This window comes from Panulirus ornatus, chromosome 55, assembly GCF_036320965.1.
Source record: "Panulirus ornatus isolate Po-2019 chromosome 55, ASM3632096v1, whole genome shotgun sequence".
NCBI lineage: Eukaryota > Metazoa > Arthropoda > Malacostraca > Decapoda > Palinuridae > Panulirus > Panulirus ornatus.
Genome location: NC_092278.1, coordinates 39647680 through 39675617, shown reverse-complemented (window position 1 = coordinate 39675617; position 27938 = coordinate 39647680). Strand labels below are relative to the sequence as shown.

General features: G+C 40.3%; 1 protein-coding gene across 7 annotated transcripts in view; it reads left to right on the top strand.

The window, feature by feature from the left end:
- The window catches only part of PIG-O (phosphatidylinositol glycan anchor biosynthesis class O), a 177339-nt gene that overhangs the window by 109738 nt on the left and 39663 nt on the right, over positions 1-27938 (top strand). For 4 of the 7 annotated variants that reach the window (XM_071693534.1, XM_071693530.1, XM_071693532.1 and 1 more), the window contains exon 8: positions 99-3443. In XM_071693534.1, the coding sequence (XP_071549635.1) occupies positions 99-296 (198 nt within the window). In that variant the 3' untranslated portion in view covers positions 297-3443. Of the gene's footprint in view, positions 1-98; positions 3444-27938 lie in introns of those variants that run through there. The other 3 variants (XR_011716732.1, XR_011716733.1, XM_071693533.1) reach the window with 2 other exon arrangements.

The window sequence follows — 27938 nt, the reverse complement described above, 5'->3', positions numbered from 1 at the left end:
AAAAAAAAAACTGATAATATATGTGGTAATGGAAGATGATCATCATAGATATACTTCAGCATTTTTAGTTTGTATTAATGCATGTACTCTGTTTGCAGGTGTTCTGCTCAGCAGTGTCTGCCTTCATCTTGAGACGACATTTAATGGTTTGGAAAATTTTTGCTCCTCATTTCATATTTGAAGCAGTTGGTTTTATGATTACGGGTTGTAGTGTACTTGCTGGTATATGGTTTACTCTTAGAATAATTAAAGTATTAAAGTCATGGAGTGAATATCTTCATCATAAAAATAGTTGATATAAAGCACAAATCTTTATTATATAGAAGAATGCTCAGATGATAAAGTTATTCAGAGCTGAATACTAAATAAAAATATCAATTCTGAAGATACATGCTTAACTAGATAGGTAGCTTAAGATACAGTAGTGCATTTATGTCTGGTCTAGATATTGCTTAGAACTAAATCTTGACTGCCATTGCAATTGCCCAGGAGGTCCATAAATTGTTGCAAATAACATTACTGGAAGTAGGCTCCTCACAACTTATTTTAAGAAAATACATTCCTCAACCAAAACCACCACAAGTTCATGGCATTTCTACCTGACCTCACTATGTTAACAGTACATGGATTAGTAATTTTCAGCTCTAAGTAAATGTCACAATTGAAGGTTTGTAGGTTCACACTGTTATGAGAAAGAAATACTTGTTGATTTTATGCTTTTACTGAACAAAGGTAGGTGATGGATGTAAAAATTGGCAGGTTTGTTGTTTCTGTTGAGTTAGTTATTATGTTTATATATTCCAGATGTATTTTGACACATTTTGTATGCAACCTCAAGTTTCTGGTGAGCTGGTTGGTCTGGATAAAGCTTCATCTTTGAGTCAGTTTCCTTTTGAAGTCTGTTTTACTTCTGTTTTGTAGCATACTGAGCCTGCTCCAACAAATATCTGAATTTTTTATTGATCAGTATGTTAGCTTGTCACTGTAAGTCGACATTCAAACAAGGCAAATGTGAAAGTAGAAATGCTGTCAGACTCCACTTGTCAAATGGGTGGCCAGCAGCAGTAATAGCAGATGCATAACCACAGAGACATCATAAATGAGGTTGATCTATTTCATATGGGAAGGAACGAGATGAGTCACCAAAGTTGTTATGCAAACATGATAAATGTAAAGCTATCCACCATAACAGTCAGTGAAATTCTAATTTTTGAATTTCTTTCAGTTTTTAGACCGTAGTGTTTTGCCAGGTCACAACCATCCTGTAGTTGCATGTACAAAGGCATGACATGATTGACATGGTGTGGCAGCCCTTTTCTAAGGTTGCCCAGCAGCATGTGCATTTATAGGCATTATTCTGATGTTCTTATAACAGTTCAAGGGTGATTCAGATAAGAGGTTATGGAACAGAATGTGTACCTTTCTCTTTGGCTGGATATGAAATGAGGTACCTACCATTAATTTCATTTGTGCATTAGGGACCCTTGGCTGCTGTAAGTATCTATCAATCTATATCTTTGATGTCCATTCCCTTTGGGAACTCTCTCAAGGGCATGGCCAAGGCAAGTCTCCATAACTGTTGAACTGAAGTGCTGCATTTTAGCCTTTAGTGCCTCATTCTCAACAGGCCACTGGCAAAGGGCAACTCTAGCATAGTGTTTTCAGAGACTTCTACCAAATGTTCGTACAATCTACTTCTACCTAATGTTTTTACATAATTTTCCCGACTAATGTTCCAAACTACTACTTGTACCTAATGCTCCTACCTACTACTTCTACCTAATGTTCCTACCTACTAATTGTATCTTTGGCTCTTACCAATTTGCCAAAAGGTAGGGCTAGGGCAAAGCGTTCATTGCAGGAAAATCAAGACTTTCGAAGAATGAGCTTTGTGAGTTAAGTGTTGTCAAATGTTATGTTTGACAAGGAGAGATTGTATGTATGTGGATAGAATACCAGTAGGCCACATGTAGTTGAGGCAGAAAAAGGCAGCTACTTAGGTCAAAGGAGTGCAGTTTGATAACCATTGAAGTGCTGGCTTACTATGCAGCCATCACTAACCTTACCAATACCCAGGCTGGTAGTACCGTTAGTATATTTCCCAGGTTGGTGGCTGCATACCAGCTTCTACCTACTTCCTGTAAATAGATACTGGGTATTTTTGTTGGCCTTCTGAAAGATGTCCCCTAGTATGTAAGAATGGAAACATGATGGATGCACCCAGTGTCCATTTCATAGTCCTTCAGTAAGCTAAGATATGGATCACCAATGTTAAGGTATGCTTTTATGTACTCTGGTTCCGTAAGGATTATTGTCAAGGATTGATCTTCTCAGACCAGATCATCCTTCACCCTCAGAGATAACCAACTGTTCTCCTTTATTTAACTTTCAGTACAAACTGGTCTTTTTCAAATTAGCTTACTTAGAGTTGGGTTTGTTTTTGACATTTATTAATAATGTTTGTTAAGTTTTATGAAGATACTTAGTTGTCTGCTTATATATATATGTGCAAAATACTTGTAAGAACATTTTTCTAGGGAGCACTTGTTTCCTCCTCTTAGTGATATCATTACCTATTTGTAAAGTCACCTACTGTTTCACATGTATCATTTTTCAGTATCCTGCATGGCAGAGATTTTTTTTAAAGGTCACCCTATTTTTATTGTATATTTTGACCTTGTCTTATTGAAAATCAAAACCATTTCCCAGATCTGATGTCTTGGAAATTGATGCTGTAGTAAAAATCTTTAAGGTTTTGACATTGTATAGAGGACAGCATAAGTAACAGTATATAGTCCTGGAAGAGTGCCATTACCATATACAAGTAATACTTGTGTACCTTTCAAGTTTTAAATCTCGATTTTTTGTCAAAAAGTATGGAATCAACTTACACATCAGATGATGTTTTCATCTCTAGGAGTTGAAATCCATTCATGATGTAGGGACACCTGTTGTCTTCAAACCTGACAAATATATACCAATGAGTACTGGTAAGCTATCTCATGCCTTTGATATGCTAAGCCACTGAAACTTGGATAACTTGCCACAATTTTAATGTTTTTGTTTCTAGTTGTTGAAATCCATGCATGATGTAGGGACAACTGTTGTCTTCAAACCTCAAAAATATATGCCGATGAGTACCGGTAAGCTGTTTCATGCCTTTTATATGTTAAGCCACTGAAACTCGGATAACTTGCCATAAACTTAATTACCAGTTTCCTGTAAGCTGTGCCATACTTTTAGTATGATAAGTTGCAATAGCCTGAGATCCTTTGCCTAATGTGGCCTACCATAGCCTAGAATCCTCTTTTGGGTACATCAAGGGTATTATTACATTTCAGTCACTCCTTCAGATCATCTAATACATATTTAAAATTTTTGTGCATCTGTGCATTACTCTACCACAGCCATAACATATCACAAAGGGATACAAGATTTTTTTTTACGTAGATTCTTCAGAATCTTGGCTAGATTTTAAGCTAACACATGTTGGCCTTGAATTATTCATGCTTTGTTTGTTACTTTGTTATAGCTGAACTATTGCACCAAAAGGACAAAATTTTGGTTTTAGGTTCTTTAGAATCTAGATAGGGTTTTAAGCAAATGTGTGTTAGCTTTAAAGAAATTAACTTTTTATTACTTTTTTGTTCTGTGGAGAGGGGAGTTTTAAACTTGTGGGGTCCCATCAGTTAGAAAGTCTCTTTTATCATACAGAGTGGAAAAAGGTGAGAACAAAGGATGTTAGGGGAGTGGGGGAGGAATGGGATGTATTTAGGGAAGCAGTGATGGATTGTGCAAAAGATGCTTGTGGCATGAAGAGCATGGGAGGTGGGCAGATTAGAAAGGGTAGTGAGAGGTGGGATGAAGAAGTAAGATTATTAGTGAAAGAGAAAAGAGAGGCATTTTGACGATTTTTGCAGGGAAATAATGCAAATGACTGGGAGATGCATTAAAGAAAGAGGCAGGAGGTCAAGAGAAAAGTGCAAGAGGTAAAAAAGAGGGCAAGTGAGAGCTGGAGTGAGAGAATATTAAATTTTAGGGAGAATAAAAAGATGTTTTGGAAGGAGGTAAAAAAAGTGCGTAAGACAAGGGAACAAATGGGAACATCAGTGAACGGGGCTAATGGGGAGGCGATAACAAGTAGTAGTGATGTAAGAAGGAGATGGAGTGAGTATTTTGAAGGTTTGTTGAATGTGTTTGATGATAGAGTGGCAGATATAGGGTGTTTTGGTCAAGGTGTTGTGCAAAGTGAGAGGGTTAGGGAGAATGATTTGGTAAACAGAGAAGAGGTAGTAAAAGCTTTGCGGAAGATGAAAGCCGGCAAGGCAGCAGGTTTGGACGTTAATGCAGTGGAATTGATTAAAAAAGGGGGTTACTGTATTGTTGACTGGTTGGTAAGGTTGTTTAATGTATGTATGACTCATGGTGAGGTGCCTGAGGACTGGCGGAATGTTTGCATAGTGCCATTGTACAAAGGCAAAGGGGATAAGAGTGAGTGCTCAAATTACAGAGGTATAAGTTTGTTGAGTATTCCTGGGAAATTATATGGGAGGTTATTGATTGAGAGGGTGAAGGCATGTACAGAGCATCAGATTGGGGAAGAGCAGTGTGGTTTCAGAAGTGTGAGAGGATGTGTGGATCAGGTGTTTGCTTTGAAAAATGTATGTGAGAAATACTTAGAAAAGCAAATGGATTTGTATGTAGCATTTATGGATCTGGAGAAGGCATATGATAAGAGTTGATAGGGATGCTCTGTGGAAGGTATTAAGAATATATGGTGTGGGAGGTAAGTTGTTAGAAGCAGTGAAAAGTTTTTATCGAGGATGTAAGGCATGTGTACGAGTAGGAAGAGAGGAAAGTGATTGGTTCTCAGTGAATGTAGGTTTGCGGCAGGGGTGTGTGATGTCTCCATGGTTGTTTAATTTGTTTATGGATGGGGTTGTTAGGGAGGTGAATGCAAGAGTTTTGGAAAGAGGGGCAAGTATGCAGTCTGTTGTGGATGAGAGAGCTTGGGAAGTGAGTCAGTTGTTGTTCGCTGATGATACAGCGCTGGTGGCTGATTCATGTGAGAAACTGTAGAAGGTGGTGACTGAGCTTGGTAAAGTGTGTGAAAGAAGAAAGCTGAGAGGAAATGTGAATAAGAGCAAGGTTTATAGGTACAGTAGGGTTGAGGGACAAGTCAAGTGGGAGGTAAGTTTGGATGGAGAAAAACTTGAGGAAGTGAAGTGTTTTAGATGTTTGGAAGTGGATTTGGCTGCGGATGGAACCATGGAAGCGGAAGTGAATCATAGGGTGGGGAAGGAGGCGAAAGTTCTTGGAGCGTTGAAAATGTGTCGAAGTTGGGAACATTATCTTGGAAAGCAAAAATGGGTATGTTTGAAGGAATAGTGGTTCCAACTCTGTTATATGGTTGCGAGGTGTGGGCTATAGATAGAGTTGTGCGGAGGAGGGTGGAGGTGCTGGAAATGAGATGTTTGAGGACAATATTTGGTGTGAGGTGGTTTGATCGAGTAAGTAATGTAAGGGTAAGAGATATGTGAGGTAATAAAAACAGTGTGGTTGAGAGAGCAGTAGAGGGTGTTTTGAAATGGTTTGGTCACATGGAGAGAATGAGTGAGGAAAGATTGATCAAGAGGATGTATGTGTCAGAGGTGGAGGGAATGAGGAGAGGTGGGAGTCCAAATTGGAGGTGGAAAGATGGAGTGAAAAAGATTTTGAGTGATCGGGGCCTGAACATGCAGGAGGGTGAAAGGCGTGCAAGGAATAGAGTGAATTGGAATGATGTGGTATACTGGGGTCGACGTGCTGTCATTGGATTGAACCAGGGCATGTGAAGCACCTGGGGTAAACCATGGAAAGTTTTGTGGGGCATGGATGTGGAAAGGGAGCTGTGGTTTCGGTGCATTGTACATGACAGCTAGAGACTGAGTGAACGAATGTGACCTTTGTTGTCGTTTCCTAACACTTCCTCACACACATGTGGGGGGAGGGGGTTGTTATTTCATGTGTGGCGGGGTGGCAACAGGAATGAATAAGGGCAGACTATGAATTATGTACATGTATGTATATGTATATGTCTGTGTGTGTATATATATGTATACGTTGAGATGTATAGGTATGTATATGTGCGTGTGTGGACGTGTATGTATATACATTTGTATGTGGGTGGGTTGGGCCATTCTTTCGTCTGTTTCCTTGCGATACCTCGCTAACGTGGGAGACAGCGACAGAGTATGATAAAATAATGTAAAATAATCATACCACCTCATAATTTTGATTTATGTATGCTGTTTGCATTAACCATACACTCAGTCCTTTTGTTCCATTCATTCAATACTCCTATACTTCATAAATATTTTTTTACATCCTTATTTAATTTTCTTGTTCAGTTTCATGTTATATCCTTTGTTTGCTCTATACCTACATCTCTTGAAGAATTGCTTATGTTTTACATTGTTCTTCTCTTTTAAAGACTTAAATGTTGTGATCAGGTCACCCCTCACTCTTCTCTGTTCAAAGGAGGGTAAATGTAAGGCCTTCAGCCTTTCCCTGTGACTTAGCTCAATTAATTATTGTACCATCTTTGTTACTTTTGTTACTTTCCCTTGGACCTTCTCAGTGAGCTATTTTTGTTCTTAGGTCTTGTGGCCAAACTTGAGAAGCATATTCTAGTTTTGATCTTTTGTAGGATATGAATGGCTTGGTAAATATTTCCTTATCCATGTACTTGAACACCATTTTGATATTTGTCAGTGTTTGTGTTTGTGTATGCATTAATTTTTTCTCTCTCTATTTCCTTGCACTACCTTGCTGATGAGGGAGACAGCAATTAAGTATAATAAATAATATAATATCAAGGCCAGTGCACTAGAAATGTATATGTGTATATACATGTACACATGTATATACATAACACGTAGAAGCTCTAAATTTTGGTTGTTGGTATAAAGGATTTAAAGCAACGTACATTGGCCTCAAAGTGTTTGTGCGTTAGTTTGTTACTCTTCATGGCCAAACCATAGCACATACAGGACCTAAATTTAGGGTGTAGGTGCTTCATAGTTTGAGCTAGGTTTTGTACTACCACATGTTGGTCTTGAAGTATTTGTGCATGTGCATGCATTTGTTTGTTGCTCTTTCATGGCCAAACCATAGCACCTAGAGGCCCCAAATTTTGGGTGAATGTACTTGAGAATTTAAGTAAGGACTCAAGCTAATGATGTGTGTTTGTTAATCTTTCACAGCTAAACCATAGCACCTAGAGGCCCCAGATTTTGGTTGTAGATACTTCAGAGTCTGAGAAAGTGTTTAATCTATCAGATGTTGACTTTGAAGTGTTTGAGCACTTCTGCATTTGTCTGATTGTTACTCTTTCACAGCCACACTGTAGAACCTAGAGGCCTCAGATTTTGAGTAAAGAGACTTAAGAATCTGGCCAGGGTTTTAAGCTGCTTCATGTTGGCCTTGAATTATATGTGCTTTTTTTTTCTGTTACTCTCACACCCAAACCATGGTACCTAGGGGCCCCAAATTTGGGTGCAGATACTTCAGAATCTAGGCAAAGTTTTGAACAAATTTCAGTACATTTCTAGTGCACTGGCCTTGATATTATATTATTTATTATACTTAATTGCTGTCTCCCTCATCAGCAAGGTAGTGCAAGGAAATAGACGAGGAATGGCCCAACCCACCCATGTACACATGTATATACATAAGTGCCCATAAACGCATATATACATACCTATACATTTCAGTGTATACATACACAGACATTTATGTATATCTATACACTTGTGCTTATTAATACTTGCTGCCTTCATCCATTTCCGTCACCACCACGCCACACATGAAATAGCACTCTCTCTCTCTCTCCCCCCAACCAACCAGCGAGGTGTTTGTGAATTTCTTTACTCTTTCATGGCCAAACCATAGAGCCCAGAGGTTGTAAATTTTGCTTGTAAGTGCTTCAAAGTTTGGATAAGATTTTGAACTAAGGCACTTTGGCCTTGGAAGCTTAGTACATGTCTCCAGAGCCTCCAGAAGCTCCAAGGATGTGCTGCACTGAGTAATAGGAGCAGAATAGACTCCTTTGAATGAAGGTCTTTGATGAGTCTGTACACATTTTATGAGACAGCCTTGCTAAAGATGACTTCTCACTGATATGCATTCTGGAACAAATGACAAGACGTTTTCCTTTTATTACGTGGTTTTTTACAATTTGGCGATGCTGATATAAAATTTAGAAGTACTTTTTTCATATGTCAGGTTTTCCTACAAACATTTGATAAGGTATGTGTTTAGTATGTACTAAATAGCCAAGTTTCTGGGGTCGCAGAATTATAAGGCTCTATATCTATCTATCTGTCTATATCTCTGATGCCTGTTACCTCCTGGAACTCCCTCAAAGGGATGACTACAGCAATAGAGTTTCCATAACTATTGAACTCTGCTGTTGCTTAGCCTTTGATATCTCACCCTAACAGGCCACTGGCAGAAGGAAACTCAAGTGCAGTGCTTGCTGAGACTCCTACTTAATGTTCCAACTGACTACTTCTGCTTAATGTTCCTACCAATTACTTCTACCTAATACTCCTGCCTAAATTTTCCTACCTGCTACTTCTGTTTGTTGCTCATACCATTTTGCTAGAAGACAGGGCTAGCACTTTGTACTCACTGCAGGAAAATCTAGAGACAAGAAGAATCAGCCATTATGTGTTAAGTGTTGTCACGTGTTTTGTGTGACAAAGAGAGATTGTATGTTTGTGGATAGAATGCCAGTAGTCCAGTTGTGGGTGAGGCAGAAAGTAAAACATCTACCTGGGTCAGAGGAGTGCAACTTAACAACCACTAAAGTGTTGGCTCACTATGCAGCCATCACTAACCAAGCAGTTTCCAGGTGGGTAGTACTTAGAACCTGCATTAGGCAAGAAAAAAAATCTTTTGAAATACAGAGACAGTGCACATCACGAGAAATTCCTTTTAAACTTGACTGATATACTAAGTCATCGTTGAGAGTATGGAGAAAACTTTGTGTACTGCACTTCTCCTGGGCTCTCTTGTTTCAGGGACCAGCAGTCGTCAGCTTTCATGATAACATCCCACTTTTTTTTTATATCTCTCTTCCAATGTTATGATGTCTTGATGGCACCCTTCTCCTCTGTCCCTCACTCACTTCTCTCAGGTTTTCATGGAGTGCTTCAAATGCGAGTGATGAAGTTGAATTTTGAGACTCATGTTGCAGTCAACCTTTTCATATTTGTTGAGCTTTTCTACCAACTATGTCCTTGTAGCTCAGATCTTTGTGATTACCCAGAATGTTTTAGATTAAACTCTTGAATGCACTCCAGGCTTCTTTCTCTGCTGTGTTCAATGTTCCCTCAAAGTGCTCATTCTGTGTCAACTTTTTACTTTGTGGCCCAACAAAGATGCCTTCCTTTACTTTTTCACAGGCGAGTTTTGGAAGTTTACTGCAAATATATGTGTAGCATTTTCCTGACTTATCTAGTGCTTTGACAGACTGCTTCATCAACCCCAATTTTTATGGAATGATGGTGAAAATATTTGGGGGGCTACATCTGCATTATATGATTGTCAGTATACAAAAAAAAGTGGTGTGTAATTTTCAGAAAACTCTAGGTGATAAGAAAAAATGGATCTCTTTTGGATTCTGTACACTTAATATGCCATACATCCTTATTGAATCTTTAAACATCCTACCTACCTTGATATCTCTTTTCCATAGTTTTGATGTCTTAGTGAAACTTTTCCCCAAGGTTTTCAGGAAGGTAGTTCAAATGCAAGTGATGGAATTGAATTTTCAGACTCATGTTCCAGCCAGCTTTTTCATATTTGTTGAGTTTTTCTTATGACTGTGTCCTTGTTGCTCGGATCTTTGTGATTACCCATAATGTTTTAGGTTACACTCTTGAATGCAGTCCTGGCTTCTTTCTCTGTTGTGTTCTTCATGTCTTCAAAGTGCTCATTCTGTGTCAACTTTGTAATTTGTGAACCAACAAAGATGCCTTCTTTTACATTTTCATAGATAATTTTTGGAAATTTACTGCTAATATATGTGTAGCATTTTCCTGACTTATGTAGTGCTTTGACAGACTGCTTCATATCAGCCCCAATTTTATATGGAATGATGGTGACAAATTTTGGGTCTAAATCAGCTTTTTGTGAATGATGTTCTTTGAGCCTGGAGTAAATGTGTTTCTAGGTTGCCATTCCTTCCTTTTTCTGTGTTGATTTTTCGCTCTACAATCCCACTCACATAAAAAGCATGGCATTTTTGTGCATCCAGGCCTAGACTCTGTCTACATTATTTCTTTTTTTCTTTCAAACTATTCGCCATTTCCCGCATTAGCGAGGTAGCGTTAAGAACATAGGACTGGGCCTTGAGGGAATACCCTCACCTGGCCCAATTCTCTGTTCCTTCTTTTGGAAAACTAAAAAAAAAACGAGAGGGGAGGATTTCCAGCCCCCCGCTGCCTCCCCTTTTAGTCGCCTTCTACGACACGCAGGGAATACGTGGGAAGTATTCTTTCTCCCCTATCCCCAGGGATATATGAAAAAGGTGGTGTGTATTTTTCAGAAAGCTGTAGGTGATAAGAAAAAATGGATCTCATTTTTGGATGATCCTGTACACTTGATATGCTGTATGCACATTATTATTATTTTTATTATACTTTGTTGCTGTCTCCCGCGTTAGCGAGGTAGCGCAAGGAAACAGATGAAAGAATGGCCCAACCCACCCATGAACACATGTATATACATACACGTCCACACATGCACATATACATACCTATACATCTCAACATATACATATATATACACACACAGACATATACATATATACACATATACATAATTCATACTGTCTGTCCTTACTCATTCCTGTCGCCATCCTGCCAAACTTGAAATGAGATCCCCCTCCCCCTGCATGTGCGTGAGGTAGCGCTAGGAAAAGACAACAAAGGCTACATTTGTTCACAGACTCTAGCTGTCATGTATAATGCACTGAAACCACAGCTCCCTTTCCACATCCAGGCCCAACAAAACTTTCCATGGTTTACCCCGGACGCTTCACATTCCCTGGTTCATTCCATTGACAGCACGTCGACTCCAGTATACCACATCGTTCCAATTCACTCTATTCCTTGCACGCCTTTCACCCTCCTGCATGTTCAGGCCCAGATCACTCAAAATCTTTTTCACTCCATCTTACCAGCTCCAATTTGGTCTCACACTTCTCATTCCCTCCACCTCTGACACATATATCCTCCTTGTCAATCTTTCCTCACTCATTCTCTCCAAGTGACCAAACAATTTCAAAACACCCTCTTCTGCTCTCTCAACCTCACTCTTTTTATTACCACACATCTCTCTTACCCTTTCATTACTTACTCAATCAAACCACTTCACACCACATATTGTCCTCAAACATCTCATTTCTAGCACATCCACCCTCCTCGCAACCATATAACATTGTTGGAACCACTATTCCTTCAAACATACCCATTTTTGCCTTCCAAGATAATGTTCTCGCCTTCCACACATCTTTCAAGGCTCCCAGAACTTTTGCCCCCTCCCCCACCTTATGATTCACTTCCCGCTTCCATGTTTCCATCTGCTGCCAAATCCACTCCCAGATATCTAAAACACTTCACTTCCTCCAGTTTTTCTCCATTCAAACTTAATTGACTTGTCCCTCAACCCTACTGTACCTAATAACCTTGCTCTTATTCACATTTACTCTCAGCTCTCTTCTTTCACACACTTTACCAAACTCAGTCAACAGCTTCTGCAGGTTCTCACCCGAATCAGCCACCAGCACTGTGTCATCAGTGAACAACAACTGACTCTTCCGAAGCTCTCTCTCATCCACAACAGACTGCATACTTGCCCCTCTTTCCAAAACTCTTGCATTCACCTCCCTATCAACCCCATCCATAAACAAATTAAACAACCATGGAGACATCATGCACCCCTGCCGCAAACCTACATTCAATGAGAACCAATCACTTTCTTCTTACATGTACACATGCCTTACATCCTCGATAAAAACTTTTCACCGCTTCTGACAACTTGCCTCCCACACCATATATTCTTAATACCTTCCACAGAGCATCTCTATCAACTTTATCATATGGCTTCTCCAGGTCCATAAATGCTACATACAAATCCATTCTTAAAAAAAACGTGTTCGGAGAAATATGTGAATTTACCACAACAATTTCAGCTTTATCTAAACCTGCTTTTCAGTAGTTAACACAGCTTCTGTCTGCAAAGAATATGATTCTGACATAAATTTGGCAATGAATTTTACATAGCACTTACAAATATCAGTCAATCATCATCTGTTTGATAGGAGTATATATCAGTCAGTCATCATCTGTTTGATAGGAGTATATATCAGTCAATCATCATCTGTTTGATAGGAGTATATAAAACTAAATGTACATGGATTTGTGCTTCTAAAATTCTTATGCTCAGATGAATATTGGGAATTAAAAGCAATATTTGTCCCTGGGGATAGGGGAGAAAAAACACTTCCCACGCATTCCTCATGTGTCATAGAAGGCGACTAAAGGGGAAGGGAGCGGGGGGCTGGAAACCCTCCCTTCCTTGTATTTTAACTTTCTAAAAGGGGAAACAGAAGAAGGAGTCATGCGGGGAGTGCTTATCCTCCTCGAAGGCTCAGATTGGGGTGTCTAAATGTGTGTGGATGTTACCAAGATGAGAAAAAAGGAGAGATAGGTAGTATGTTTGAGGAAAGGAGCCTGGATGTTTTGGCTCTGAGTGAAATGAAGATCAAGGGTAAAGGGGAAGAGTGATTTGGGAATGTCTTGGGAGTTAAGTCAGGGGTTAGTGAGAGGACAAGAGCAAGGGAAGGAGTAGCACTACTCATGAAACAGGAGTTGTGGGAGTATGTGATAGAGTGTAAGAAAGTAAATTCTAGATTGATATGCGTAAAACTGAAAGTGGATGGAGAGAGATGGGTGATTATTGGTGCTTATGCACCTGGGCATGAGAAGAAAGATCATGAGAGGCAAGTGTTTTGGGAGCAGCTGAATTAGTGTGTTAGTAGTTTTGATGCACGAGACCAGGTTATAGTGATGGGTGATTTGAATGGAAAGATGAGTAATGTGGCAGTTGAGGGAATAATTGGTATACATGGGGTGTTCAGTGTTGTAAATGGAAATGGTGAAGAGATTGTAGATTTATGTGCTGAAAAAGGACTGGTGATTGGAAATACCTGGTTTAAAAAGAGAGATATACATAAGTATACATATCCCTGGGGATAGGGGAGAAAGAATACTTCCCACGAATTCCCTGTGTGTTGTAGAAGGCGACTAAAAGGGAAGGGATCCGGGGGCTGGAAATCCTCCCCCTCTCTCTTTTTTTTTTTTAATTTTCCAAAAGAAGGAACAGAGAAGTGGGGCCACGTGAGGATATTCCCTCAAAGGCCCAGTCCTCTGTTCTTAATGCTACCTTGCTAACGTGGGAAATGGCAAATAGCATGGAACATAAGTATACGTATGTAAGTAGTAGAGATGGCTGGCAAGAGAGCGTTATTGGATTATGTGTTGATTGATAGGCGCAGGAAAGAGAGACTTTTGGATGTTAATGTGCTGAGAGGTGCAGCTGGAGGGATGTCTGATCATTATCTTGTGGAGGCGAAGGTGAAGATTTGTAGAAGTTTTCAGAAAAGAAGAGAGAATGTTGGAGTGAGGAGAGTGGTGAGAGTAAGTGAGCTTGGGAAGGAGACTTGTGTGAGGAAGTACCAGGAGAGACTGAGTACAGAATGGAAAAAGGTGAGAACAAAGGACGTAAGGGGAGTGGGGGAGGAATGGGATGTATTTAGGGAAGCAGTGCTGGCTTGTGAAAAAGATGCTTGTGGCATAAGAAGCACGGGAGGTGGGCAGATTAGAAAGGGCAGTGAGTGGTGGGATGAAGAAGTAAGATTATTAGTGAAAGAGAAGAGAGAGGTATTTGGATGATATTTGCAAGGAAATAATGCAAATGACTGGGAGATGTATAAAAGAAAGAGGCAGGAGGTCAAGAGAAAGGTGCAAGAGGTGAAAAAGAGGGCAAATGAGAGTTGGGGTGAGAGAGTATCAATAAATTTTCGGGAGGATAAAAAGATGTTTTGGAAGGAGGTGAATAAAATGCGTAAGACAAGGGAACAAATGGGAACTTCAGTGAAAGGGGCTAATGGGGTGATAACAAGTAGAGGTGATGTGAGAAGAAGATGGAGTGAGTATTTTAGGTTTGTTGAATGTGTTTGATGATAGAGTGGGAGATATAGGGTGTTTTGGTCGAGGTGGTGTGCAAAGTGAGAGGGTTAGGGAGAATTATTTGGTAAACAGAGAAGAAGTAGTAAAAGCTTTGCGGAAGATGAAAGCCAGCAAGGCAGCGGGTTTGGATGGTATTGCAGTGGAATATATTAAAAAAGGGGGTGACTCTATTGTTGAATAGTTGGTAAGGTTATTCAGTGTATGTATGTATGACTCATGGTGAGGTGCCTGAGGATTGGCAGAATGCTTGCATAGTGCCATTGTACAAAGGCAAAGGGGATAAAAGTGAGCGCTCAAATTACAGAGGTAAAAGTTTGTTGAGTATTCCTGGTAAATTATATGGGAGAGTATTGATTGAGAGGGCGAAGGCATGTACAGAGAATCAGATTGGGGAAGAGCAGTGTGGTTTCAGAAGTGGTAGAGGATGTGTGGATCAGGTGTTTGCTTTGAAGAATGTATGCGAGAAATACTTAGAAAAACAAATGGATTTGTATGTAGCATTTATGGATCTGGAGAAGGCATATGATAGAGTTGATAGAGATGCTCTGTGGAAGGTATTAAGAATATATGGTGTAGGAAGGAAGTTGTTAGAAGCACTGAAAAGTTTTTATCGAGGATGTAAGGTATGTGTACGTTTAGGAAGAGAGGAAAGTGATTGGTTCTCAGTGAATGTTGGTTTGCGGCAGGGGTGTGTGATGTCTCCATGGTTGTTTAATTTGTTTATGGATGGGGTTGTTAGGGAGGTGAATGCAAGAGTTTTGGAAAGAGGGGCAAGTATGCAGTCTGTTGTGGATGAGAGAGCTTGGGAAGTGAGTCAGTTGTTTTCTGATGATACAGCGCTGGTGGCTGATTCGTGTGAGAAACTGCAGAAGCTGGTGACTGAGTTTGGTAAAGTTTGTGAAAGAAGAAAGTTGAGAGTAAATGTGAATAAGAGCAAGGTTAATAGGTACAGTAGGGTTGAGGGACAAGTCAATTGGGAGGTAAGTTTGAATGGAGAAAAACTGGAGGAAGTGAAGTGTTTTAGATATCTGGGAGTGGATTTGGCAGTGGATGGAACCATGGAAGCGGAAATGAATCATAGGGTGGGGGAGGAGGTGAAAGTTCTTGGAGCATTGAAGAATGTGTGGAAGTCAAGAATATTATCTTGGAAAGCAAAAATGGGTATGTTTGAAGGAATAGTGGTTCCAACAGTGTTATATGGTTGTGAGGCATGGGCTATGGATGAGAGTTGTGCACAGGAGGGTGGATGTGCTGGAAATGAGATGTTTGAGGACAATATGTGGTGTGAGGTGGTTTGATCGAGTAAGTAATAATAGGGTAAGGGAGATGTATGGTAATAAAAGGAGTGTGGTTGAGAGAGCAGAGGAGGGTGTTTTGAAATGGTTTGGGCACATGGAGAGAATGAGTGAGTAAAGATTGACCAAGAGAATATATGTGTCAGAGGTGGAGGGAATGAGGTGGAGGTGGAAAGGTGGAGTGAGGGAGATTTTGAGTGATCAGGGCCTGGACATGCAGGAGGGTGAGAGGCGTGCAAGGAGTGGGGTAAATTGGAGCAATGTGGTATACCGGGGTCGACGTGCTGTCAGTGGATTGAACCAGGGCATGTGAAGCGTCTGGGGTGGACCATGGAGGGTTCTGTGGGGCCTGGATTTGGAAGGGGAGCTGTGGTTTCAGTGCATTATACGTGACAGCTAGAGACTGAGTGTGAACGTATGTGGCTTTTGTTGTCTTTTCCTAGCGCTACCTCGTGCACTTGGGGGGAGGGGATTGTTATTTCATGTGTGGCAGGATGGCGATGGGAATGAATAAAGGCATACAGTATGAATTATGTACATGTGTATATATGTATATGTCTGTGTGTGTATATATATGTATATGTTGAGATGTATAGGTATGTATATTTGTGGGTGTGGACATATATGTATATACATGTGTATGTGGGTGGGTTAGGCCATTCTTTCGTCTGTTTCCCTGCGCTACCTCACCAACGTGGGAGACACTGACAAAGTAAATAAATAGATAAATAAATAAAAGCAATATTCATAATACTTTGTCATTATGTTTTACATGCAGTAGGATTTTTTAGATTCATTTTAAATGTAGGAGTTCTAGGTTATTACACGTATTACTTTTTATGGGACTAAGCAAACTGTAGAAAATTCAAGTATGAATAAGAACGGAAGTTGTAAAGATTTTTTTTTTATTTATTATACTTTGTCGTGTTAGCAAGGCAGCGCAAGGACACAGACGAAAGAATGGCCCAACCCACCCACATACACATCCACACACGCACATATACATACCTATACATCTCAACGTATACATATATATACACACAGACCTATACATTACACATGTACATAATTCATACTGTTTGCCCTTATTCAATCCCGTCACCACCCCACCACACATGAAATGACAACCCCCTCCCCTGCATGTGCGCGAGGTAGCACTAGGAAAAGACAACAAAGGCCACATTCGTTCACACTCAGGCTCTAGCTGTCATGTATGATGCACCAAAACATCATTTTTGTTGCATGCCAGGGAGATAGTTGGAAAATGAGGAGTGCCTAGAGTAAATGAGAATAGAAGCTATCTTGTGGATGTTTGTGCTGAGAGGGGTCTATTCCTTGCAAACACCTTTTTTCAGCACAAGATGTTCCATGTATAAACATCGATTAGGAAAGATGGAAGAAAAGAGCAAAAAAGTCTTTCATTGACTATGTGGCAATGGACGAAAGATTGAGAAAGGCTGTACTGGATGCTAGAGTCGTGAGAGGATTCTTTGGAGACTGACCATTTTGCAGTTCTTGTGGGGATGATCAGGGAGAAGTGGAGGTATGGTGTAAGGAAGAATAGAAAGGTAAAAGTGTTGGCAAGCGAGAAGATGAATAAGGAAAAATACTGGGAGGAGTATGAAAGGAAGGTAGGTGAAAGCTTAGAGGGAAGTGCAATGAATGTAGGAATTCAGTCATGTGTGAATGAGATGTTTAAAACGTTTAGAGAAATACTAGCAAAGGTTATAGAATCAGTAGTTGGATACAAGGTAGAGACAGAAATATAAGGGCAATGCATGATGGACAGAAGAGATTAGAAATGCAGTGGAAGAGAAGAAAAAGGTATATGATAGATTGCTCAATAGGAATGTACCAGTGGAAGTTCAGCAAAGGAGGAGGAAAGAATATCAAATATGTAAGCGAGTGTTAAGAAGCTGATAGAGGAAAGCAAAGAAAGAGTAGATGAGGATTTTAATTGAAAGTTAAGTGAAAAGTTTGGGGATAATAAGAAACTATACTGGAAGGTGAAAAAGGAAAGAGATGCATGTAAGAGTTGAAATGTTGATGTGAGAAGTAAGGAAGTGAATTGCAGAATCAAAAGGAGGAAGTGAAAGGAAGATGGAAAGAGTATTTTGAAGAACTGATGAATGTGGGAGAAGGGAAGGCAGTAGTTGTTACATGTATGGGTATGTAGGGGGGAAGGAAGAGGATACAAGTACAGGGGCATATAGCAAAAAGGGAGGTATGAAGGGCAATGATGAGGCTGAAGGTAGGAAAGGCACCTAAAGTGGATGGGATTATGGCTGAAATGCTGAAGTACAGAGGAGAAAGTATGATAGAGTGGATGCATCTTATATGTAATTTAGCATGGAAACAGAGGGTTGTGCCTAAGGATTGGGTGAAAGCTATTATTGTTCCTTTATTCAAAGGAAAAGGTGTGAAGGATATATGTAGCAATTAGAGGGGAATAAATCTGTTAAGTATACCAGAAAAAGTGTATGCAAGAATATTAATTGACGAGTGATGGAAGTGACTGAAAGCCGAATAAGTGAGGAACAAGGGGGTTTTAGGGAAGGTTAGGGGATGTGTGGATCAGATTTTTGTAGTAAAGATGACCGTGGAAAAGTATTCAGTGAAAGGTAAGAAGTGGTGCACAGCCTTTATGGTCTGGAGAAAGTGTATGACAGAGTCAAGTGGAATGCTTTGTTAGATATGTTAAGGATGTATGGTATAGGGAAAAAACTGTTGGATGGTGTAAAAGCCTTCAATACGGGAGTAAATGCATGTGTGAGAGTGGATGAAGAGCCTTTTGCTCTTCTCTTCCATCAGTCCTCATCCAGGTATATCTTTGGATCATCTTGTGCTGAAAAAAAGGTGTTCACAAGTAATAAAGCACTCTCAGCACAAATGTCCACAAGATAGCTTCCATTCTCATTTACTCCAGGCACTTACTGTTTACCAAGTAGTTCACCAATTTCATCACATCCCTTTTTCATATTCATATCACTCAATATGACCATGTGTCTCTCATTCTCAAAACTGTTTATACAGTCATTCAGATTTCTTCAGAAAAGCTTCATTTCATCCTTACCTTATACAGTCTTCATATTCACCAGTGCATATACTCATACCTCAGCATACTTCACATTCCCAAACTTTTCCTTTCACCCACACTATTCTTGATCCATTCTATCCATACTCTGTAACACCCTCCCATACTCTTGATGATAGCAGAATTGCACATCCATCTTTTTATCTTCCCTGATGATTTCACCGCATAACAAATTTTTGCTTTCCTTTTGTTCCTGGGTAATAAATGTTATTTTCTAATTATATCTAAAAAGTATAGAATTGGCTATTATTCCCTTGAAACTGCTTTTGTGATCTGGGCAGCAATACTTTGAAATTTACCTATATTTCAGAATATTCCAGATAGATTTGGTGTAGAATAGCTGTTGTAAAACTTTCTTGAAGTTTCCAGTAATGTAGACAGTAGTCAGAGGGGGAAGAAGACATTGTAGGCCCAAATTACGATTTCAGAGTTGCAGGTGAGGAGGGAAACCCATACTTCTCCAATCAAAAGACCTCACTAACTTGATGATCAGAGATCTTGATCTTGCAAAGTCTAGTGCCAAGCTTTTGATGTCTAGGCTCAAGCAGTGGAACTTGTTGGATGAGTGTGCAAATTGCAGATCAGAGGAAGCATCACCTAGGTTTTTCAGCTTCTTCACTAATCAAGATGGGCTCTGCTTCTGCCACAATGTAACCAGTCTGTTTGAGGCTTTTGATATGTGAATATTTATTAAAACCCTGCAGATTCTCCCTCAAGAGAAGCAAATCATTTGGTGTAAGTGAGTGAATCCTTAACACTGTTGCACAACAGACTTGATTTGCATGAAATAAGTGTATAGAATAAAGCAATATTTTGACAGTAAGTTTTGCAAAATAGCCTGTAACCTGAACGATTGGCTCCTTTTTATGGAAAGCTTATCCAGGAGCTTATCCAGCACCTGTCTCTTTCCCTGGATCATTTGGTGAACCTTGAAGAAGAATACAACAGAGTTAAGACCTTGCTAGATGCCTGGGAGGTCATTGGAAACTTCAAAATGGTGGCATTCCTGATGGGTCTTCAAGGCAGTTTTACCAAGTTTCCCTTTTTTTTTTTACCTTTGGGACAGCAGGGACACTGCAGTGCACTACCACAGGTGGGACTGGCCACAGCGGACTGAATTATCTATGTGGGTGAACAATGTCAAGTGGAAGCCACTGGTGGACGCCCGGAAGGTGTTGATGCCACCACTGCACATAAAATTAGGCCTTATGAAACAGTTTGTCAGCTCTAGATAAGGAGTCTGCAGCTTCCAAGTGCCATCAAAACCTCTTTCCTAAGTTGTTTAAGGCAAAAGTCAAAGCCAGTGTCTTCATCGGACCACAGAGAATGAAAATCCTAGAATGCAAGAAATTCCCCAAGAAGCTCATAAGGAAGGAGAAAGCAACTTGGTACAACAATGGCTCATGGCTTCCTGGGTAACCACAAGGCTGAGAACTCTGTGGAGCTGGTTGAGACTATGGTGAAGAACTATGGCAAAATGGGCTGCAGGATGCCCCTCAGAGTCCATACCCTTGACTCTTATCTTGATAAATTCAAGAACATGGGAGCATATTTGGAAGAGCAAGGCGAGTACTTCCACCAAGATATACTGGACTTTGAATGCTGCTACCAAGGAACATATAATGAGAACATGATGGGAGATTATATTTGGGGTCTGATTCACGAAAGTGATTCACAGTACAATCAAAAATCTAAAAAACTACTCATTTTTTGAATCTTTTGTGATCACATCACATCAGTGACAGGAATAGATGAAGGCAAGCAAGTGTGAATATGTACATGTGTTTATATGTATATGTCTGTATATGTGTATGTATGTGTTAATATGTATATGTGTGTATGTATATACATGTGTATGTGGGTGGGTTGGGCCATTCTTTCGTCTGTTTCCTTGCGCTACCTCGCTAACACTGGAGACAGCGACAAAGCAAAATATATGAATATAAATAGATATGTGTGTATGGACATTTATGTATTATTTTTTTTTTTATTTTGCTTTGTCGCTGTCCAATTTGGTCTCCCTCTTCTCCTCGTTCCCTCCACCTCCGACACATATATCCTCTTGGTCAATCTTTCCTCACTCATTCTCTCCATGTGCCCAAACCACTTCAAAACACCTTCTTCTGCTCTCTCAACCACGCTCTTTTTATTTCCACACATCTCTCTTACCCTTACGTTACTCACTCGATCAAACCACCTCACACCACACATTGTCCTCAAACATCTCATTTCCAGCACATCCATCCTCCTGCGCACAACTCTATCCATAGCCCACGCCTCGCAACCATACAACATTGTTGGAACCACTATTCCTTCAAACATACCCATTTTTGCTTTCCGAGATAATGTTCTCAACTTCCACACATTCTTCAAGGCCCCCAGAATTTTCGCCCCCTCCCCCACCCTATGATCCACTTCCGCTTCCACGGTTCCATCCGCTGCCAGATCCACTCCCAGATATCTAAAACACTTCACTTCCTCCAGTTTTTCTCCATTTAAACTCGCCTCCCAATTGACTTGACCCTCAACCCTACTGTACCTAATAACCTTGCTCTTATTCACATTTACTCTTAACTTTCTTCTTCCACACACTTTACCAAACTCAGTCACCAGCTTCTGCAGTTTCTCACATGAATCAGCCACCAGCGCTGTATCATCAGCGAACAACAACTGACTCACTTCCAAAGCTCTCTCATCCACAACAGACTTCATACTTGCCCCTCTTTCCAAAACTCTTGCATTCACCTCCCTAACAACCCCATCCATAAACAAATTAAACAACCATGGAGACATCACACACCCCTGCCGCAAACCTACATTCACTGAGAACCAATCACTTTCCTCTCTTCCTACACGTACACATGCCTTACATCCTCGATAAAAACTTTTCACTGCTTCTAACAACTTTCTCCCACACCATATATTCTTAATACCTTCCACAGAGCATCTCTATCAACTCTATCATATGCCATTCATTTTTTCATTCATTTCAAGCTAGAAGTTTCAGTATTCTAAATTGTTTCTTACATTTTTCATATATATATATATATGTATGTGTGTGTGTGTGTATATGTGTGTATGTATGTGTATGTGTGTGTATGTGTATATGTATATATATATGTATATTATCCCTGGGGATAGGGGTGAAAGAATACTTCCCACGTATTCCTCGCGTGTCGTAGAAAGCGACTAGAGGGGACAGGAGCGGGGGGCTAGAAACCCTCCCCTCCTTGTATTAACTTTCTAAAATGGGAAACAGAAGAAGGAGTCACGCGGGGAGTGCTCATCCTCCTCGAAGGCTCAGAGTGGGGTGCCTAAATGTGTGTGGATGTAACCAAGATGTGAAAAAAGGAGAGATAGGTAGTATGTTTGAGGAAAGGAACCTGGATGTTTTGGCTCTGAGTGAAACGAAGCTCAAGGGTAAAGGGGAAGAGTGGTTTGGGAATGTCTGGGGAGTAAAGTCAGGGGTTAGTGAGAGGACAAGAGCAAGGGAAGGAGTAGCAATACTCCTGAAACAGGAGTTGTGGGAGTATGTGATAGAATGTAAGAAAGTAAATTCTCGATTAATATGAGTAAAACTGAAAGTTGATGGAGAGAGGTGGGTGATTATTGGTGCATATGCACCTGGGCATGAGAAGAAAGATCATGAGAGGCAAGTGTTTTGGGAGCAGCTGAATGAGTGTGTTAGTGGTTTTGATGCACGAGACCGGGTTATAGTGATGGGTGATTTGAATGCAAAGGTGAGTAAGTGTGGCAGTTGAGGGAATAATTGGTATACATGGGGTGTTCAGTGTTGTAAATGGAAATGGTGAAGAGCTTCTAGATTTATGTGCTGAAAAAGGACTGATGATTGGGAATACCTGGTTTAAAGAGCGAGATATACATAAGTATACTTATGTAAGTAGGAGAGATGGCCAGAGAGCATTATTGGATTACGTGTTAATTGACAGGCGCGCGAAAGAGAGACTTTTGGATGTTAATGTGCTGAGAGGTGCAACTGGAGGGATGTCTGATCATTATCTTGTGGAGGCTAAGGTGAAGATTTGTATGGGTTTTCAGAAAAGAAGAGTGAATGTTGGGGTGAAGAGGGTGGTGAGAGTAAGTGAGCTTGGGAAGGAGACCTGTGTGAGGAAGTACCAGGAGAGACTGAGTACAGAATGGAAAAAGGTGAGAACAATGGAAGTAAGGGGAGTGGGGGAGGAATGGGATGTATTTAGGGAATCAGTGATGGATTGCGCAAAAGATGCTTGTGGCATGAGAAGAGTGGGAGGTGGGTTGATTAGAAAGGGTAGTGAGTGGTGGGATGAAGAAGTAAGAGTATTAGTGAAAGAGAAGAGAGAGGCATTTGGACGATTTTTGCAGGGAAAAAATGCAATTGAGTGGGAGATGTATAAAAGAAAGAGACAGGAGGTCAAGAGAAAGGTGCAAGAGGTGAAAAAAAGGGCAAATGAGAGTTGGGGTGAGAGAGTATCATTAAATTTTAGGGAGAATAAAAAGATGTTCTGGAAGGAGGTAAATAAAGTGCGTAAGACAAGGGAGCAAATGGGAACTTCAGTGAAGGGCGCAAATGGGGAGGTGATAACAAGTAGTGGTGATGTGAGAAGGAGATGGAGTGAGTATTTTGAAGGTTTGTTGAATGTGTTTGATGATAGAGTGGCAGATATAGGGTGTTTTGGTTGAGGTGGTGTGCAAAGTGAGAGGGTTAGGGAAAATGATTTGGTAAACAGAGAAGAGGTAGTAAAAGCTTTGCGGAAGATGAAAGCCGGCAAGGCAGCAGGTTTGGATGGTATTGCACTGGAATTTATTAAAAAAGGGGGTTGGTAAGGTTATTCAATGTATGTATGACTCATGTTGAGGTGCCTGAGGATTGGCGGAATGCGTGCATAGTGCCATTGTACAAAGGCAAAGGGGATAAGAGTGAGTGCTCAAATTACAGAGGTATAAGTTTGTTGAGTATTCCTGGTAAATTATATGGGAGGGTATTGATTGAGAGGGTGAAGGCATGTACAGAGCATCAGATTGGGGAAGAGCAGTGTGGTTTCAGAAGTGGTAGAGGATGTGTGGATCAGGTTTTTGCTTTGAAGAATGTATGTGAGAAATACTTAGAAAAGCAAACGGATTTGTATGTAGCATTTATGGATCTGGAGAAGGCATATGATAGAGTTTGATAGAGATGCTCTGTGGAAGGTATTAAGAATATATGGTGTGGGAGGCAAGTTGTTAGAAGCAGTGAAATGTTTTTATCGAGGATGTAAGGCATGTGTACGTGTAGGAAGAGAGGAAAGTGATTGGTTCTCAGTGAATGTAGGTCTTCGGCAGGGGTGTGTGATGTCTCCATGGTTGTTTAATTTGTTTATGGATGGGGTTGTTAGGGAGGTGAATGCAAGAGTTTTGGAAAGAGGGGCAAGTATGAAGTCTGTTGTGGATGAGAGAGCTTGGGAAGTGAGTCAGTTGTTGTTCGCTGATGATACAGCACTGGTGGCTGATTCATGTGAGAAACTGCAGAAGCTGGTGACTGAGTTTGGTAAAGTGTGTGGAAGAAGAAAGTTAAGAGTAAATGTGAATAAGAGCAAGGTTATTAGGTACAGTAGGGTTGAGGGTCAAGTCAATTGGGAGGTAAGTTTGAATGGAGAAAAACTGGAGGAAGTAAAGTGTTTTAGATATCTGGGAGTGGATCTGGCAGCGGATGGAACCATGGAAGCGGAAGTGGATCATAGGGTGGGGGAGGGGGCGAAAATTCTGGGAGCCTTGAAGAATGTGTGGAAGTCGAGAACATTATCTCGGAAAGCAAAAATGGGTATGTTTGAAGGAATAGTGGTTCCAACAATGTTGTATGGTTGCGAGGCGTGGGCTATGGATAGAGTTGTGCGCAGGAGGATGGATGTGCTGGAAATGAGATGTTTGAGGACAATGTGTGGTGTGAGGTGGTTTGATCGAGTAAGTAACGTAAGGGTAAGAGAGATGTGTGGAAATAAAAAGAGCGTGGTTGAGAGAGCAGAAGAGGGTGTTTTGAAATGGTTTGGTCACATGGAGAGAATGAGTGAGGAAAGATTGACCAAGAGAATATATGTGTCGGAGATGGAGGGAACGAGGAGATGTAGGAGATCAAATTGGAGGTGGAAAGATGGAGTGAAAAAGATTTTGTGTGATCGGGGCCTGAACATGGAGGAGGGTGAAAGGAGGGCAAGGAATAGAGTGAATTGGATCGATGTGGTATACCGGGGTTGACGTGCTGTCAGTGGATTGAATCAGGGCATGTGAAGCGTCTGGGGTAAACCATGGAAAGCTGTGTAGGTATGTATATTTGCGTGTGTGGACGTATGTATATACATGTGTATGGGGGTGGGTTGGGCCATTTCTTTCGTCTGTTTCCTTGCGCTACCTCGCAAACGCCGGAGACAGTGGCAAAAGTATAAAAAAAAAAAAAAAAAAAAATATATATATATATATATATATATATATATCAAAGATTAATATACACAGTATGAATAGCATTTAAGTTTAGAAATAAGTACAAACAGCATAAAAATCAACACACTTTTCCCATGTGGCAACCATTTCTCCCTTGACCCTGAAGGTTATAACAAATTACTTTTGACTTGCTATGTGTAGAAGACTTAAGTAAGCAGCCATTGATTTATAAGGTGTAATATATTTTGGATGTTTGTTCAATCTTTTTTTCTCTTTCAATAACATTATAGATGTGGATATGCACTGACAGATGAATTTGGTAAGGGAGTGCACAGACAGATGAATTTGGTTAGGGGGTGCACAAGGCAAAAATGGTCAAACACTGCATTGATAGTATACCCAGCTTTTCCAAGTCCTGGATTTGCCACTGGTCTGGGTGCAGAAAAAGTCTTTCATTACCAAATTTATTTTTACTGAAGCTGTAGGTTAAAAGATGTTCGCACATAATTAGTATTTTTTTATTTTTCTTAATGTTATGCTCTTGTTTATGAACTGATGATATTTTGATAGCACACTAGTGTTGCTACCAGAAATGTCCTCATGAAGAAAGAATTTTTTACCTCAGTTTTGTTACATTTTTATATTTCGTAATAATCCTTAATTTATGTGTACTGCATTAGCACCAAACCCCTTAGTGTATGTATAATGGTGAATAAATGATTTATTCAAGGTGAAACATGTTTTGCAGTAATCCATTAATCTTCCCAACCTTCAGTTTTTCTTTTCCTCCAGTTACCCTACTTATTATTTTACATGGGCAACCAAATGCCACGATCAAGGTCATCTCAGATTCATGTTATACCTTACCCTCCTGCCCCAGGAGTTCTTTCTGTCTTTTGTGGGGCTCTTGAAGCAGGAAGGCAGCTACATCCATCAGGTGGTAACACGTCATAAGTATCTGTCAATCTATTTCTATACTCAGATGCCTGTTCCTTATTCAGGAAGGCAGCCATATCCACCAGATGGTAACACAAGCCATAACTATCTGTCGGTCTATCTGTCTATACTCAGACACCTGTTCCTTCCAAGAATGCCCATCTAGGGGGTGGGCACAGCAAAAGGGTCTCCACCTATCCCTGTCCTTACATGCCTCCTTTGCATTCACCATTTAATGCATTCTTCCATAATTTCTTTCCTTCCAGTGTTCTTTCACTCAGTTTCACCATGTCTCAGGTGTCTTCCTCTCATACCAATGCTTTCAGTTGTACTATCATACACCCTCCTTGTAAATCCCCTGTCTTGCATTCTTTCCACATGCCATAATCCCCTCAAAGTATTATGTATCACTCAATCTAAAATTCATTCTCTTTGCATTTCCAGCCATACCAAATCTCTTATACATCCCCTCATTTTTCTCTTCATTCCAACCAAATCTCTTATACATCCCCTCATTACTTTCTTCATTCCATTTAGTCACACCACATACTCCTCTCAAACAGCTCATTTTCACAGCCTGGATTCTTGGCCTCTGTAACTCAATCCATGTCCATGTTTTGGCTGCATTGGTCAGGGTTGGGAGAAGTTTGCTGTCCCTTAATCCTTTCTTCACTTCCATGGCTTCACCTATACCCTTTATCATTCTATTGAGGGACCCATTGCTTCTTCTACCCTATACTACTCTCTCCCCTATCTTTTCTTTCATATCACTAAATTTACCCAAGATAGCTCCCAAATACTTTAATTATGTCATCACTTCCATTTTTTCTCCCTTCATATCTGTAACACAGTTTGGTACTCTTTCTTCTCTCATTGTATAAAATGCAATTTCTATACTTTCATTCGGCTTTCTTTCAAACATCATTACTTTACTTTTACTTGCATTTTTCTTCACTCACCTATGGTTATACACATCATAAAACACTTTCAGCCTCCTGCAATTCCTCTTCACTATCAGCAAACAAGACAAGATCATCTGCAGACAGGCATGTCACTAGCCACTATATCTTACCACCAGACTCCATCTCTGCACCCCTTTCACTAGCTTTGCTTTCTTCTCCCTTATCACTCCATCCATATATGTGTTAGAAAACACAACACTCCATCCACTCTTGCTTGCATTCACTCCATAGAAGGCTTTCACATCATCGAACAGTTATCCCCCTACCCCATGTATCCTTAACACATCCTGTAAAGCATTCCAGTCAACTCTGTCATATGCTTTCTGAAGATCCATAAAAGCTGCATACAACTTCTGTCCTTTTGCTAAATACTTTCCCACAGTCATTCTCACCACAAAAATCTGATCAGCACATCCTTACCTTTCTTATGACCTTCATGCTCCTCACGTACTCTGCATTCAGTCATTTCCAAAAGTCTATCAATCAGCACATGCATATAGTTTTCTTGTATACTTAACAGACTTATTCCCCTACAGTTGCTACATACATCCTTAGCACCTTTTCCTTTGAATAAAGGAATAAAAATAGCTTTCACCCGATCCTCATGCACAACCTTCTGCTTCCATGCTAAACTACATGTCAAATGCATCCACTCTCACACCTTCTCCAATATACTTCAACATTTCAACTGCAATACCATCCACTTCAAATGCCTTTCCTACTTTCGACCTCATTATCACCCCTTTTTATTTCCCTTTTTTGTGTAGACCCCCAGCACTTGTTTCCTTTTTCTTCCATCCACTACACCCATGCATGTAACAACTGCTGTCTCCCCTTCTCTCACATTCATCAGTTCTTCAAAATACTCTTTCCATCTTCCAGTCACTTCTTCCTTTTGATTCAGCAACTCCCCTTCCTTACTTCTAACATCAAAATTTCC